The sequence below is a fragment of the Anolis sagrei genome, chromosome 1 (assembly GCF_037176765.1).
Source record: "Anolis sagrei isolate rAnoSag1 chromosome 1, rAnoSag1.mat, whole genome shotgun sequence".
Lineage (NCBI taxonomy): Eukaryota > Metazoa > Chordata > Lepidosauria > Squamata > Dactyloidae > Anolis > Anolis sagrei.
Window position 1 is genome coordinate 286,904,306 of NC_090021.1, and position 16,082 is coordinate 286,920,387.

Here is a 16,082-nt window from a genome sequence, read left to right on the forward strand (position 1 = left end):
ATGTATTTTCATTCACTGGAGCAAATTTGGCACAAATACCCAATATGCCCAAATTTGAATACTGGTGGGGCTGGGAGGGATTAATTTCATCATTTGAGAGTTGTAGTTGCTGGGATTTATAGTTCACCTACAATCAAAGAGCATTCCGAACTCCACCAATGCTGGAATTGAATCAATCTTGGCACACAGAACTCTTATGACCACGAGAAAATATTGGAAAGTTTTGGTGAGCACTGACCCTTGAATTGGAATTGTAGTTCACCTACTTCCAGAGAGCACTGTGGATTCAAACAATGATGGATCTAGAAACTTGGCACAAATATGCAATATGCCAAAATGTGAACACTGGTGGAGTTGGGAGAAAATAGAAGTCAACATTTGGGAGTTGTAGTTGCTGAGATTTATAGTTCACCTACAATCAAAGAGCATTCTGAACCCCACCAACTATAGAATTGGGCCAAACTTCCTACACAGAATCCCCATGACCAATTGTGTTTTCTGATGATCTTTCGTGACTCCTTCATGACGTCCCCAAGGGTTCTGACCCCCAGGTTGAGAAACACTGCTATAAATGATATTAAGAACCTGCAATGTTTATTTAAAAGTCTAAAGATATAAAGAAGTAATTGCACGACCTTTCAATATGATCATAACATTTATAACAGGGCCGTGGTGGCGCAAGGGGTTAAACCGTTGGGCTGCTGAAATTGCTGACCAGAAAGTTGGCAGTTCAAATCTGAAATATAGGGTGAGCTCCTGCTGTTAGCCCCAACTCCTGCCAACCTAGTAGTTCGAGAACATGCAAAAGTGAGTAGATCAATAGGTACCACCTCAGCAGGAAGGTAAACGGTGCTCTATGCAGTCGTGCTGGCCACATGACCTAGGAGGCATCTGCGGACAATGCAGGCTTTTTGGCTTCGAAATGGAGATGAGCACCACCCCAGCGACAGAGATGAAGGGGAAACCTTTACCTTTATCTGTGTATCTGTGTTTCATTGTTTCAAGGCATTGAATGTTTGCTAAAGCTTGGAAGATACAAAATTAAAAGATTTCTTATGCTGCTTCCTGAACCTTTACAGTGCTTTAATCATTGCAGCCCCACTCTAGAGCAAGTAGTCCAATTCATTTGCCCTCAGGATAGTCAAGGTGATGAACTCCAGATGTGTGGAGTATTGTTCTCACAACCCTTGATCACTAAAGCCATGCTGGCTGGTGCTTAGAAGTTTTAGTACAAAACATCCAGCTGGGAGCAGTATTTTCAAATAGAATAGAATGGAATGGCTTAATTGTCACTGTACTATTTCACAATGAAATTAAGTGCCTTCCCCAGCAGTGGTTTGAGTACTGAACTACAGTATGTTTCTAGAGCAGTGGTTCCCAACATTGTCTTGACCAGGGACCACTTTGACCAGGGACCACTTTCCAACATTAGTACCAAAAGGGTTATGAATCAGTTTTTTGTCAATTATAGATTTGGTTTGGTTTTTGGGGGTGCTGATTCAGAAAATTGCACTGGATAGACCACATCAGCTCTATTTTCTAATACAGAACATATGCCATCCAGTAGTTGCCATCTGCTCACCTACAAAAAACCATATTTAATAAGCCTCGGCACTATAAGAGGGTTTTGTGAGACCAGTCAATCTCGTTACAATGGTGTACTAATGGAAAAGTCGAGGACCATATTTTAGTTTGTGTGTACCAATGGTGGTCCATGGACCACAGATTGGGAACCACTGCTCTAGAGATTAGGGTTCGATTCCCCATTCAGCCATGGAAACCTATTAGATGACCTCGGTTTATTCACACACTCTCAGCCCCAGAAAACCTCTCAACAGGGTCTCCATGAGTTGGAAATGATTTGACAACACACAACAACAACATTGTTAGCTATTAAAACTATCTGTATCTACAATTCTGATAGCTATTACAGTTCTGAAACAAATTTCCACAAATCATTCACAAAAACAGTTGACAAAATAGCTGAAAAGTAGAGTCACATTCTCCAAAATCCTTCAGTGTGCAAGGAAAAGGCAGTAATCAAAGTGCTAGCTTTGGCCTATAAAGCCCTGAACGGTTCTGGCCCAGTTTACCTGTCTGAACGTATCTCCCACTACGAACAACCAAGGACTTTAAGATTGTCCCGGAAGGCCCTGCTCGTTGTCCCCCCACCATCGCAATCGTGGCTGGTGGAGACAAGAGACAGGGCCTTCTCTGTGGTGGCCCCTCGGCTATGGAATTCCCTCCCAAGTTAAATCAGATCCGCTCCATCCCTCCTGACTTTCCAAAAAACAGTGAAATCCTGGCTGTGGGATCTTTGCAGACTAGACGGAGTTGATGGCAAAGCTATGGTTTTAATGGACTCTAATGGACTGTTCTTAAGACGACGACTTAAATTGGCGATTGTTTTAATGTTTTTGTAATTTTTATATTGTTTTTACTTAATATGTATATCTATGTTGTTGTTAGCCATCCTGAGCCCCTCTGTGGAGGTCGAGATAGGATGGGATATAAATGTCCTAAATAAATGAAATAAATAAATAATAAATAATCTAATAACAAAAGTGCTGTCTGGAGTCAAGTACCATAAATTAGAAAGAACAAACCTGGCTATGTCTACAAACAAGACAAGGTTCATAAATAGTTTAGTCAGTTAGGAGCCTGAATTTTAACTGCTCAAAATCTGATTGTAATAACAGATATGGAACATTGTAATGATGTAGGACTTATACCAGCCAAGACATTAATTTACTTGGGAGAAGAAAGTCCTCCAAACTATCAGAATACAATGAAATATGACACACTTTCCCAAAAGGCACTGTCTTAGCGCATACACAACCCCACCCCCTTTTGTTGTCATGCTCTGCCCTTTCTCCTCCCATTTGTGCATTACGTGGGTGCGTGCGTGCATCTCGGAGTCCTGTTTAGAAATAGCCCACACCATCGAATGGAAGTGAGATTGAGACAGGGTGCATCTACACTGTAGAATAGGCATGGGCCAACTTGGGCGCTCCAGATGTTTTGGACTTCAACTCCCAGCATTCCTGACAGCCTCGGGCCCTTTCCTTTTCCCCCTCAGCTCAGGAAGGGCCTGAGGCTGTCAGGAATGGTGGGAGTTGAAGTCTAAAACACTTGGATAGGGGCTGAGAGGGAAAAGGAAAGAGCCTGAGGCTGTCAGGAATGCTGGGAGTTGAAGTCCCAAACACTTGGGTAGAGACTGAGGGGGAAGAGGGAAGGGCCTGAGGCTGTCAGGAATGGTGGGAGTTGAAGTCCAAAACACCTGGATAGAGGCTGAGGGGGGGGGGGAGAAAGGGACTGAGGCTCTCAGGAATGGTGGGAGTTGAAGTCCAAAACACTTGGATAGAGGCTAAGAGGGAAAAGGAAAGGGACTGAGGCTCTCAGGAATGGTGGGAGTTGAAGTCCAAACACTTGGATAGACGCTAAGAGGGAAAAGGAAAGGGCCTGAGGCTGTCAGGAATGGTGGGAGTTGAAGTCCAAAACACTTGGGTAGAGGCTGAGGGGGAAGAGGGAAGGGCCTGAGGCTGTCAGGAATGGTGGGAGTTGAAGCCCAAAACACTTGGAGGGCCCAAGTTGGCCCATGCCTGGTATAGCATGGCCCATTGGTGTCAAACTGCATCAATTCCATAGCATAGATGCATCCTCCGTGCAATGGAATGCAAATTTGGTGAGGCACCAGCTCTCTTTGGCAGAGAAATCTGAAGACCTTCCAAAACTACAACTCCTCTCATTCTGTAGCATTGACCCATTGCAGTTAAAGCGGTCTCAAAGTGCATTAAAGCTCCAGCGCGGTCTCTTTCTCGCCTCAATCTTCGGCTTTCTCCTCAGGCACATGTCTCTCTGGCAGCTCTCATCTGCAATTAGGAACCAACAAAACAAAACTCCGAAGCACACAAAGCTTTGCGTTCCCTCCCAGGCAGAAGCCCACCTCTCGTGTTTTTTGGTGGGGATTTACAGAATTAGAAACACGCAGACATGCCCAAGATTGCGCCTTGCTTTCCTTCTCTTCTTCCCACACCAACCTTTTGCTGAGAGGCCGGACCCTGACGGCCACTTTGACATTCGCCATGTCCCCTTCCGAGAGTCCCTTGAGGAGGAGGAGGAGGAGGAGGAGAGGGGGCCGTCGTCGACGCCACAAAGCCGCCTGAGCCCCGTCTAAACATCACATCGCCGTCCCTCCCGCAGGCCCGTAAAAGAAGGGAAGGAAGGAAGGAAGGCAGGAAAGCAAGAGGGAAAGAGGAGGGAAGGGCCAGCCAGCACGCCTCTCCTCTGTCCAGTTCACTCGCTTGGGAAGACCAGAGGAAACAGGGAGGGGCTCCTCCTCCACCACCTCCTCCTCCTCCTTCTGTCGGGTTCTCTGCAGATGGCTCCCATTTGCGCCCCCTCCTCCCTCCCTCCCTTCCTTCACAGAGTCGCTCTACTTTATGACATCTGGCCCAGTTTAACTTTTGGTACAAGAACTGAAGGGGAGGCCTCAAAGACCTCAGATCTTGGGAGCTAAGCAGGGCCAACCCTGGTTAGTTCTTGGATGGGAAACCGCCCAGTCATAGCAGGTGCAGGCATGGGCAAACTTGGGCCCTCTCTCCAGGTGTTTTGGACTTCAACTCCCAGCATTCCTAACAGCCTCAGGCCCCTTGCTTTTCTCTCTCAGTTGCTTAAGCTGTTATCACTTTGGTACTGGGGTTGGGAAATTACATTTTATAGCAAAATCATGCATATCCTCAGCACCGCTTTTTGCGATTACTATCAAATTGGTTCAGATGGAGTTGGTATCTTTTGGAAACAAACTTCACATGTATGGTTTTATACCTGCCTTCATGTTAGCAGTGCCCCATGTCAAGCAGGACATAAATATCTGCACACAGTTCATAGAATCATAGAGTTAGACCACACCTAGAATATTGTGTCCAATTCTGGGCACCACAATTCAAGAGAGATATTGACAAGCTGGAATATCCAGAGGAGGGCGACTAAAATGATCAAGGGTCTGGAGAACAAGCCCTATGAGGAGCGGCTTAAGGAGCTGGGCATGTTTAGCCTGAAGAAGAGAAAACTGAGAGGAGATATGATGTTGTTCATTCGTTCAGTCGTCTCCGACTCTTCGTGACCTCATGGACCAGCCCACGCCAGAGCTCCCTGTCGGCCGTTACCACCCCCAGCTCCCTCAAGGTCAGTCCGGTCACTTCAAGGATGCCATCCATCCATCTTGCCCTTGGTCGGCCCCTCTTCCTTTTGCCTTCCACTTTCCCCAGCATAATTGTCTTCTCTAGGCTTTGCTGTCTCCTCATGATGTGGCCAAAGTACTTCGTCTCTAGTATCTTTCCCTCCAGTGAGCAGTCGGGCTTTATTTCCTGGAGGATGGACTGGTTGGATCTTCTCGCAGTCCAAGGCACTCTCAGAACTTTCCTCCAGCACCACAGCTCAAAAGCATCGATCATCCTTCGCTCAGCCTTCCCTAAGGTCCAGCTCTCACATCCGTAGGTTACTACAGGGAAGACCATGGCTTTGACTAGGCGGATCTTTGTTGCCAGTCTGATGTCTCTACTCTTTACTATTTTATCGAGATTGGACATTGGAGATATGATAGCCATGTATAAATATGTGAGAGGAAGCCGCAGGGAGGAGGGAGCAAGCCTGTTTTCTGCTTCCCTGGAGACTAGGATGCGAAACAATGGCTTCAAACTTCAAGAAAGGAGATTCCATCGGAACATGAGGAAGAACTTCCTGACTGTGAGAGCCGTTCAGCAGTGGAATTCTCTGCTCCGGAGTGTGGTGGAGGCTCCTTCTTTGGAAGCTTTTAAACAGAGGCTGGATGGCCATCCTTCAGGGGTGATTTGTATGCAATATTCCTGCTTCTTGGCAGGGGGTTGGACTGGATGGCCCATGAGGTCTCTTCCAACTCTTCGATTCTATGATTCTATCTCATGGGCCATCCAGTCCAACCCCCTGCCAAGAAACAGGGAAATTGCATTCAAAGTACCCCCGACCAATGGCCATCCAGCCTCTACTTTAAAACCTACAAAGAAGGAGCCCCCACCACACTCTGAGGCAGAGAGTTCCACTGCTGAATGGCTCTTACAGTCAGGAAGGGGCCCAAGTCACCAGGGCAGCAGAAAACAGGCCTGCTCCCTCTGCAAGAGTAGGGGACAAGAGACAGGGCCTTCTCGGTGGTGGCCCCACGGATGTGGAACTTCCTCCTGAGTGAGATCAGGTTGGCCTCCTCCCTCCTGATCTTTAGGAGACAGCTCAAGATCTGGCTATGGAACCAAGAATATTTAAAGTGGAAGTTAAAAGTGCAATGACCAGGACTGTTAATCAGCAATAGCTATTTCTTGTGATATGTGATTTTTTAATGTGCTGTGTTTAATAATATTTAATCAGGGGAAGGTCAATTTTGATGTTTTATACATTTTTTACCAATGGCATTTAATTGTTGCCAACACTGTGAACCACCCTGAGTCCCCTTCGAGGCTGAGAAAGAGATTTTACAGCATTTTACCCCACATGTTCACTTTGAAGCTCACAAAGTAGTAGTCACTCAATCTTAGCATTGCACAGACTTCCAGATGACAGCAGTTGCTCACCCAGGAAAGTATTAAAATAACTTTGAAATGTCTAAGCAGCATTTCTAGTCCATATTAATACTCACACTGGCTTCCCTGAAGTTGAAATCAAAATAGTATAATACAGCATAAACTAATGCTACAGAAGATAATGCAGCTGTAAATTAACATAGAAGTTATATAGACGTTGTGCCCTCTAGTGACAACATCCAACATTTCGAAACTATTAAATACAGACCAGAATTCCAACCACACAGATGTCAGAAAGTTCACAACTGTTGGCTACTTTGATCTAGCTTTTCCAAAGTTTTCTTTGGTGCTCTGCAACTCACTCGTTATTAAATAAATCCATTTACAGACTATTTACATGGAAATTCATCAAAGTAATATCTTGCTCTATTTGGAGCATTCCAAATGTGTTTTGCTACAACATTCATAATTTGATGTATTGTCAAAGGCTTTCATGGCTGGAATCACTGGGTTGTTGTAGGTTTTTTCGGGCTATATGGTCATGTTCTAGAGGCATTTTCTCCTGACGTTTCGCCTACATCTATAGCAAGCATCCTCAGAGGTAGTGAGGTATGTTGGAACTAGGAAAATGGATTTATATATCTGTGGAATGACCAGGGTGGGACAAAGGACTCTTGTCTGTTGGAGCTAGGTGTGAATGTTTCCACTGACCACCTTGATTAGCATTTGATGGCCTGGCAGTGCCTGGGGCAATCTTTTGTTGACAGGTGATTAGATGTGCCTGATTGTTTTCCCTCTGTTGTTTTGCTGTTGTAATTTTACAGTTTAGATTATGGGTCATCTTTATGAGCTGAAAGTTACCTTAAAGATGACTAAATGCCACATTTCAATTATACTTTCTATGCACACAACTATATCTATTTGTATCTTCATTACACAAAGAAGGGATTGACTATAAAATGGCTTATTGTGGAAACAAGGATTGGTGATAAAGCTTCAGTGGAAACACCTTTTCCCCATCATAATTCCTTCAGAAGTGGATTTCCCTTCCTAGGTGTGGATTTCTCTCACTTCCTGTTGTCTCACCCCCGTTTGTAACTATTAGTCCTTTGTACGTCGAATGTTTGTGACTTGAAGACTGCCTGCATATGGTGTCAGTCTTTCACATATAGCCTGAAAAATAGCATTAGTGGAAAACCTAATTTATCAAATAAAATTTTTAAAAGGACAGAGGAAGACAAAATAGCTATTTATTTAGTATTTATTTATTGTGCACACAATTCATGATACAAAACAGTGTGGACCTCCAAAGGCCCATATGAAATTCTGGACCAACCCCTTCTACTCAAAACAGACCAGCTGTCTTGCCACCAACTGTTACTGACTGATGCTGGAGGAACCTGCAATAAAATAGGGAAAACTTACATAACTTGGGAATTTGTATTTACATTCTTATTCTATTTACAGAGTCTATTTTGTTTGTTTTAGTTCTGAATTATTTGTACAGTAACCTCTGCTTTTGTATATTACAATATTAATAAAATATTAATTAAAATGGGAATAAGAAAAGGACAATAAAATAGGTCATTGTATACTTCGGAACCAGGAGTCTGATTCAGCAGTCGCCTGTGAATTGTTCAGGATTTCTTTTTGTTTTTCTCTCCATTCCAGTATTTGATTTGCAAGGTCTTCAGTCTCTGCTACAAGCAAATCCATTTTTGCTAGCGCACTGTCCTAGAATATGACAATGAATTACTTTAGCAGGCTTTGCAAAAACTTCAGTAACATGAAAAGGCATAATGAAGTATTATGGAAGTGATGTGAAACTGCTGTAACTTATTAGTATTCAGCACTAATTCCAGAAAAAAACCCCTTCAATTTATTTATTTATTTATTTATTTATTTATTGCTGGCATTTGTACTCCGTCTCTTCTCAGCCCCTGAAGGGGGACTCAGGATAGCTTACATTAGTAACGGTGCAAGACCGCTGCATCACAATTACAATAATATAACACAATCAAATACAAAACAATCATTAAAAACAATACATATAACATTAATTAAAACAATAAAACAAAGTCACAATGTCATCTGCTTTGGTGTGAGACAAATATATAGCCTGTCATATTTTAGGGGATGTTCAGTATGAAGTATGACACGCTACGTTTTCCACTCCTTTCCTGCCATTTGCTTGGCATAAAATTATCATTGGCCCATTTTGTTATGACAGAACTCTGAAGCCAAGGGATAAAAACTACCTGAGACGACGCAGAAGTCCATTGCTGAACTAAGATCTGAATTGCAGACACTAAGGGCCCTTCTACAAAGCCATATAAAATCCAGATTATTGGCTCTGAATTGGGTGATATGGCAGTGTAGACTCATATAATCCAGTTCAAAGCAGATAATGTGGATTATCCGCTTTGATAATCTGTATTATATGGCAGTGTAGAAGGGGCCTAAGATCGAATTTCATGCTGTTAAACAATACTGTTTGTTTACTAGCTGTAAATCATTCTTATCAAAGAAAGCTTACAAGTTAGTTACTTACCATGTTTTTTACAGCTACAGGTAAATCAGGAATGCTTCTTACTGTGGCTAGATGGCTTTCTAATTTTTCAATGAAAGCCATTGCCAGTCCCAACACTTCTACCACATACCTAGAATACATCAAATAAACAGAATTGCCTGTTCAAAATTCTGTACTTTAAGAATCTTTAGGATTTATAATCAAAGGGTACTGTATTTAATTTGTTTAACATGGGTAAATAAAAAGTAATATAGTGTTTGTAAACTGAGAAATTAATTCCATTTTGGTCAAATCTAAAATATGTCTGAATAAAGATGAAATACTCGACATATGCACTATATGCAGGAGAAGCATGAATATGCATTATGGCTAGGGAACAAAGATGTAATCCAATAACAATAATAATAACAACTTTATTCTTGTATCCCGCCTCCATTTCCCCAAGGGACTCAGTGTGGCTTACATATGGCACAAATACACTTTATTGTATTGTATCGTATGTTAAGCATAAAAAACATACGATACAATACAATAAAGTAAAACATATAATATATAAAAACAACAATTTAAAACACAGAACAATGGCCAAAAGCCTATGGTGACAACTACCACAAGGAATGGCCAGACTGTAAACAAGACAAGGAAATGGGATAGTGCAAATTGTAGCTAAGACATGGGATGAAGTGCAGTAATCAAGAGTGGTATTCGAACTCTATTAACATAAAACTCAAAAGCAACTATTACAGCATAATCAATAAATGAGCTAAAGTAAGCAATAATATTAAAGCATTATAAAGGCAGTATTTTTAAAGCTGGGCAGCACAAATATATTGTCACAGCTTATCTAAAAATGGTAAGGAGGAGCTTGCTAGATATTTCCAGAGAGGGTATTCTATCACAGCGGAGCTACTATGAAAAATGTAGTCCCAAATCTGTACCAGGGCCTCCAAAAATTTGATCCTAAGATTCATAAGGGTTCACATGGCCTTTGGTAAGAGTTGGTTCCAGGACTTAAAGGCCTGTATCATTAATTTAAAAATGAGCCCAAAAACAAATGGGTAGACAGTACTTTGAAATAAAATTAGTGTGATGTGCTCCCACTACAGGATACCTTTGGAGTGATAGATTTCATTTGAGTCTTGAGTTTTAAAATATTTATAGGATTCCCTTTTCTCCCAGTTCTGCTATCCTCATTTGATGCCGATACAAAAAGGACATTCTTGAAAGCTGGCTGTGGAAGTGGGTAGGGTAATGCCTTGTTTTCCTTTCACTGGCAGGCAAGCTCCCATTTATTCAAGAATGTTTTTTTGAGGACTGAATAGTTATTGAGGAAGGCCCTATCAACAGAGGATGCTGTATTCCCCACATGCACTTTTAAATTTTTTGGGAATGTTAATTTGGTAGCAGTGGCACTCCAGATGCTTTAGACTGCAGCTCCCATCCACCACAACAACAGATGATGAGGGATGATAAAAAGTACAATCCTATGACATTCATGGGCTACATGTTTCCTGTCCCAGGCTTTGAAATGAAAGAGCTGCCTACTGTTATAATCTTTATCCATACCACAGGAAGTCACTGGTGATTATATGTTTTTAATGATTTTTACATGGTTTTTATAATGTGCATTAAATGTTTTTAATTGTTTTACTCTCATTGTGGCATCGAATGTTGCATGCTGCCTTGAGAAAGGTGGGCTGAGAAAGGTGGCATAGAAATGCAGTAAATAAATAAATACCATCCTTTCTCCAAAATCTGGGACTTAAAAGCCATTTTTTAAAATAAAAACTCACTAAAGTTAAAATATTTAAATATGGAGGCTACAGAATAAAAACACACAAACATGATTTGACAATAAACTATTTAGATTTCAGAAAGCTATAGAGAACTGTCTTAGTAGAGTATTTGATACCCTGTTTGATTACGGGCTGAAAACTTTTTTCAGCATTCAAGTACTCTGTAAATGATATTTTAGGATATTAACGCATTAAACTTCAGTTTTGTAATTTACTAAAAAAGAAACGAAGGTACATTCTATCTAAACATGCAAGGTGCCTTCTGTTTTTTTTTCATTTTTTACCTGTGAAAGACAGCTTCAATAGGAAGGCTTTCTTCACACAGTGGTCTTACTAGCCTCTGCCTGAGAGCCCTTTTATCTTTCAGTACAGCTTCCAAGTGCCTGTTCATTGCTTGCAGAGCCTGCGATTTCTGTGCTATACAATACAATTTTAAATTAAAAACAACAAAGTTAAACAAACATGAGAAAAAACTCAGGTTCAATACAAAATTTTCCAACAGTTTGAAAAACAGTCCACAAAATATTGGCAGTTTCTGCCATTATTCCACAGCTGTCGTAAAAAGTGGGTGGACTCATCTTTCAGATGCTGACTATTGCATATCAAACTGAAAGATGCCCATAGAATCAAGACTCCAAAATAAGCAGCAGCAGTTGAAAATAATTATCAGTGGTTTCTTCATGATGCTGCAAGATATGCTGTGCTTCTGGAATATAATTCAAATGAAAGTAGGCCAATTGTTGTGACCAAATATTTCCCTATTCACAATAATAATAATAATAATAATCATCATCATCATCATGCCTGCTTGGAAAATATATCCATCCCACATACCCAACCCCAAAATATAATGTTGTGTCAGTAAACCCTATGTAACAAATCCAAGGGCACAGCACACAAGAACTTTGCCCTTTGCTTTTTAAAAGAAGCTCCCAGAAAGCAAGATTGCACTGAAAAATAAATCACACAGCTCCACATGCTTTATCTATGTGTAAAAACAAAGCCACCGGTTAATTTTCTATGGCAATGTGAAAAAACTAGCAGAATATTTTCAAGAGTATGCATCTCCTTAAGCATGAGTTCCAAGCATCTTATGTACATATTAAAATAATACAGGATGTGGTTCCATCTCAAGAAAATAACAAAACATCAACCAAAAGTAATGTTTTAATGATTCATAAGTGTATTTATTTGTGCAATGGAACCTTCCCTTCCCCAAGTACCTAGTCAGAAAATATCAGAACTGCAGAGTTCAAAGGAATCAAATAACTGTTTTAATTTATATGTTTTAATGTTGATATTTGTTCAAGGCATCAAATTTTGCCTTCATTATGTTAAGTTAAATAAATAAATAAATAAATAAATAAATCACAAGGAATATCTCATTCAGTCTTCAGCCAGTACAGAAATTCCCTATTAAAACTTTCAACACTGTTTAAAAGGTCCACTGCCTTTTTAGTTAAGACTACTTCAGTGCTGAATAACTTTAAATACCCCATCAAATGTTCACTATTATGAATACGGCACTAACTTTGCCAAACAATGTAGTAGAAAACTGTACAGACATGAAGATATAAAGCTCCATCCATGTAAATATGTGTCAATCACAGCTATAGCAGCTTCCAATCTGGAAGGTCAAATTATGGCTTAAAACAGAAATACTTACTGAGGTAGAATGGGTTAGTAAGGTCTGCTGTATCTTTTTCCATCTGAAGAATTTCAATCTCTAGATTAAGCTACAAATATTGAAATAATTATATTTTAATATCCATGTAATAAGATTGAAGTATTCATAGCTACAGTCATGACAGTTAAAAATAAAAATAAAACCTGACCACTTTCAAGTATTTTTACAAAAAAATTGAGCTCTTTTGTGCTTTTAAAAGTTACTACATAGTTTACTAGTTTGGATTGGCTTGTCTTCTAGATAGAGCCCAGTCTGTCATCGCTTCTGGCAACACGGTAGTTCCACCTTTTGTGGATGTTCAACCTTTCGGGGTAAATTCACGCAGGAGAATCAATTTAGCTTGAGACCACTTTAATTGCCATGGCTCAGTGCTACAGAATCCTGGGAGTTGCCGTTTTACCAAGGTCTTTCACCTTCTCTGCCAAAGAGTGCTGGTGTTGCACCAAACTACCAATCCCACTATTCCATCGCATTCAGCCATGAGGCCAAACTGAATTAATTCTATAGTGTACATGCACCCTCAATTTCTCAGTGTAGATACAGCCTTATGGGGTTTTTTTTTTTACTTCTGTGTGTAATAATTTGGCAAACCTTTCATAAGGCTTTAAGTAAGCAACTCCCTGTCCCCCAAATGATGATGGAGGAAGCCCAGGCTTAGAATATTTATTATAATTGTGATTTTGAAATATTTGTTACCTTGTGTTTGCTCAGTTTTAAGAACTGGTTAGGTATTGTTGAAGATTTCAAAAATCACAAGCTAACTACAGTTAAGGTTTCATACCTCCCATTACTTTCCATATCGATACACCAAAAACCTTCCTAAGAAGCAGCACATTATAGGAACTCAAGCAATATTTCAATAGTAAGTGAAAAAGACAATGCCACTATTTGAGGTGCGACTTCAGCATTAAAAGGAGTTAAGAATAGGGACAGTGAAAACTGTGGTAATAAATTTCAAAGTGTGTGATGTATTTATTTTCGTCTCAGAATATTACCACGAGTTGCACAGCTGAACAACCATCTCTTAGGAATATCCTGGCATTCTTACACCGAGCAAAGGATTTGACAGGATAGCATGAAAGGCCTCTCTGAGAGACTATCTTGCTGTTTATTCACTGTGACATCATGTATTATTTGTTTGTTTGCCTTTATCAATAGAGCTCCTGCTCTAGCAATGAAAGGTCACTTTACCTGGCTGATTTCAGCTCGGAGGTTTGCAATTTGTTCTGCTTCCGAATAACGAACAAAACAAGGAGCTGGTTTTGGACATCTGTCCAAAGTATCCTGTGACAGAAACATGACAAAATATAGAGATTGAGATTAATATCCACTGAAGTCTCCCCTTGCTTAGAATTTCACAAAAGCTAAACTGGGAATTATTCCAATTGATACGGATATTTAATAATACTTTTAAACTTGCATTTAAATGAAGGAGAGAATTTTTGTTTTAGTTTAAAGCTTACTATCCTGATCACACATTTTAGAGCAAATCTGAGTGCACCTATAAGCAAAAACATTAGGGTCATTAAAGGCCAAGTGATATAAATTTTTTAAAAATTCCCACCATCATATTCTCCAATTTTGTTCAAATTTTAGCTATAGCACCAGTCAGGTGTTAAACTAAATTTCCCAAAATCCGAGGTTTCTAACTGCAATAGTTGCTGATCCAGACACCCTTATCTGAAGGGCAGACAGTCTACATGCGCATGTCGTTTAACAAAATGCCATTTTTGGGGTCTAGTAAATGTATAAGAAGGGCTAGTAAATTGAAATCCGGTACAGTTTTTTTCTGAAATTAATTTTAACAATATGAATGCAAAATTCAGTCAAACAATGTGCTGTCGAAGGCTTTCATGGCTGGAATCACTGGGTTGCTGTGAGTGTTCCAGGCTGTATGTGGCCATGTTCCAGAAGCATTCTCTCCTGACATTTCACCCACATCTTTGGCAGACATCCTCAGAGGTTGTGAGGCAAAAGAAGAAATAATAGAGGAAATTTTCCAAACATGGAGAATGGACATGGAAATTTAGAAGGAAAACATCCAAAGGGAAATTAGCAATATAGCAACCCAGTGATTCTGGCCATGAAAGCCTTCAATAGCACATTAAATTAGTTTGGCACCAATTTCATTATTTATTTATCGTGTCAAGAGCAAACCAAACAGTTGTATTGCATTAAAAAAACAAACAAACAAACCACAAAGTTTGCAAACTTGATCAGTAGCTGGCCACTTGGAGTGCTTTTGGTGTTGCTGCAAGAAGAGGACCCATTGTGCATGTGGCAGGGCTCAGGTTGCATTGCAGCAGGTGGTCAGTGGTTTGCTCTTCTCCACACTCGCATGTCGTGGACTCCACTTTGTAGACCCATTTCTTAAGGTTGGCTCTGCATCTCGAGGTGCCAGAGTGCAGTCTGTTCAGTGCCTTCCAAGTCGCCCAGTTTTTTGTGTGCGAGGAGGAAGTCTCTTATTTGGTATCAGCCATTGATTGAGGTTCTGGGTTTTAGCCTGCCACTTTTGGACTCTTGCTTGCTGAGATGTTCCAGTGAGTGTCTCTGTAGATCTTAGAAAACTATTTCTTGATTTAAGTCGTTGACGTGCTGGCTGATACCCAAACAGGGGATGAGCTGGAGATGTCACTGCCTTGGTCCTTTCACTATTGGTTGCTACTCCCCGGCAGATGTCAGATGGTGCAATACCGGCTAAACAGTGTAATTTCTCCGGTGGTGTAGGGCGCAGACACCCTGTGATAGTGCGGCATGTCTCATTAAGAGCCACATCTACTGTTTTAGTGTGGTGAGATGTGTTCCACACTGTGCATGCATACTCAGCAGCAGAGTAGCACAGCGCAAGGGCAGATGTCTTCACTGTGTTGTCTGGTTGTGATCCCCAGGTTGTGCCAGTCAGCTTTCGTATGATGTTGTTTCTAGCGCCCACTTTTTGCTTGATGTTCAGGCAGTGCTTCTTGTAGGTCAGAGCACGGTCCAGAGTGACTCCCAGGTATTTGGGTGTGTTGCAATGTTCCAGTGGGATTCGTTCCCAGGTAATCCTGGTGCGATGCAATCCTGGGAGTTATGGTTTTGCAAGGTCTTTGCCTTCTCTGACAGAAAATGCTGGAACCTCACCAAACTACAACTCCTAGGACTCCATAGCACTGAGCGATAGCAATTAAAGTAGTGTCAAACTGCCTTAATTCTGCAGTGCAGACTCAAGAGGGGAAGGAGAGAAGACAAACAACGGGCCTCACCTGGGACAGGGTCCCTGAGGACAGGGCCCGGGAGAGCATCAGCCCCGCCGCCGAGGCCTGGACGGGGTCCCAGGGGTTTGAAGCCGCCGTGCCGCAAACCGCGCGCCTCTCCTCCGGAGGAGCCCGCCTCTTTTGCTTCAGCAAATTCCTCGCAGCCATACTGAGTGTGGCTAAAAAAAACACTACTCCCTCTGGACCGGAAGAAGAGAGGTCAGGAGGAAAACAACTGCCCGACAAAGAGAAGTAACTCTCACTATTTCCTTAAGCTCCGCCCAC

At 41.3% G+C, this 16,082-nt stretch overlaps 2 protein-coding genes across 3 annotated transcripts in view; both read right to left on the minus strand.

Annotated features, from left to right (window-relative positions):
- Positions 1-4,346, minus strand: part of STARD9 (StAR related lipid transfer domain containing 9) — a 118,464-nt gene extending 114,118 nt beyond the window's left edge. The window contains exon 1 of the mRNA XM_067462822.1: positions 4,041-4,346. Within this exon, the coding sequence (XP_067318923.1) occupies positions 4,041-4,087 (47 nt within the window). The 5' untranslated portion in view covers positions 4,088-4,346. The remainder of the gene's footprint in view (positions 1-4,040) is intronic.
- A 3,452-nt stretch (positions 4,347-7,798) lies between these two features.
- On the minus strand, positions 7,799-16,072 carry HAUS2 (HAUS augmin like complex subunit 2). 2 transcript variants are annotated; one of them, XM_060760949.2, is made up of 7 exons: positions 15,807-16,072; positions 13,756-13,848; positions 12,544-12,613; positions 11,162-11,294; positions 9,103-9,211; positions 8,147-8,285; positions 7,799-7,951 (listed from the first exon to the last, which is right to left on the minus strand). In XM_060760949.2, exons 1-7 carry the CDS (start codon positions 15,963-15,965, stop codon positions 7,929-7,931), a joined length of 726 nt encoding a protein of 241 aa, XP_060616932.2. In that variant the 5' UTR covers positions 15,966-16,072; the 3' UTR covers positions 7,799-7,928. The 2 variants fall into 2 exon arrangements, with proteins under 2 accessions (XP_060616932.2, XP_060616938.2); XM_060760955.2 differs by having other exon boundaries at positions 7,799-8,285.
- Between the last annotated feature and the right edge of the window lie 10 nt (positions 16,073-16,082).

Excerpts from the sequence above, each read along its gene's own strand:
- HAUS2 (XM_060760949.2), bottom strand. The coding sequence starts at position 15,965 with ATGGCTGCGAGGAATTTGCTGAAGCAAAAGAGGCGGGCTCCTCCGGAG. Across the intron at positions 13,849-15,806 it reads CCTCAGGGACCCTGTCCCAG|GATACTTTGGACAGATGTCC; the intron begins GTGAGGCCCGTT and ends TTTCTGTCACAG. Across the intron at positions 12,614-13,755 it reads TCCGAGCTGAAATCAGCCAG|CTTAATCTAGAGATTGAAAT; the intron begins GTAAAGTGACCT and ends CAATATTTGTAG.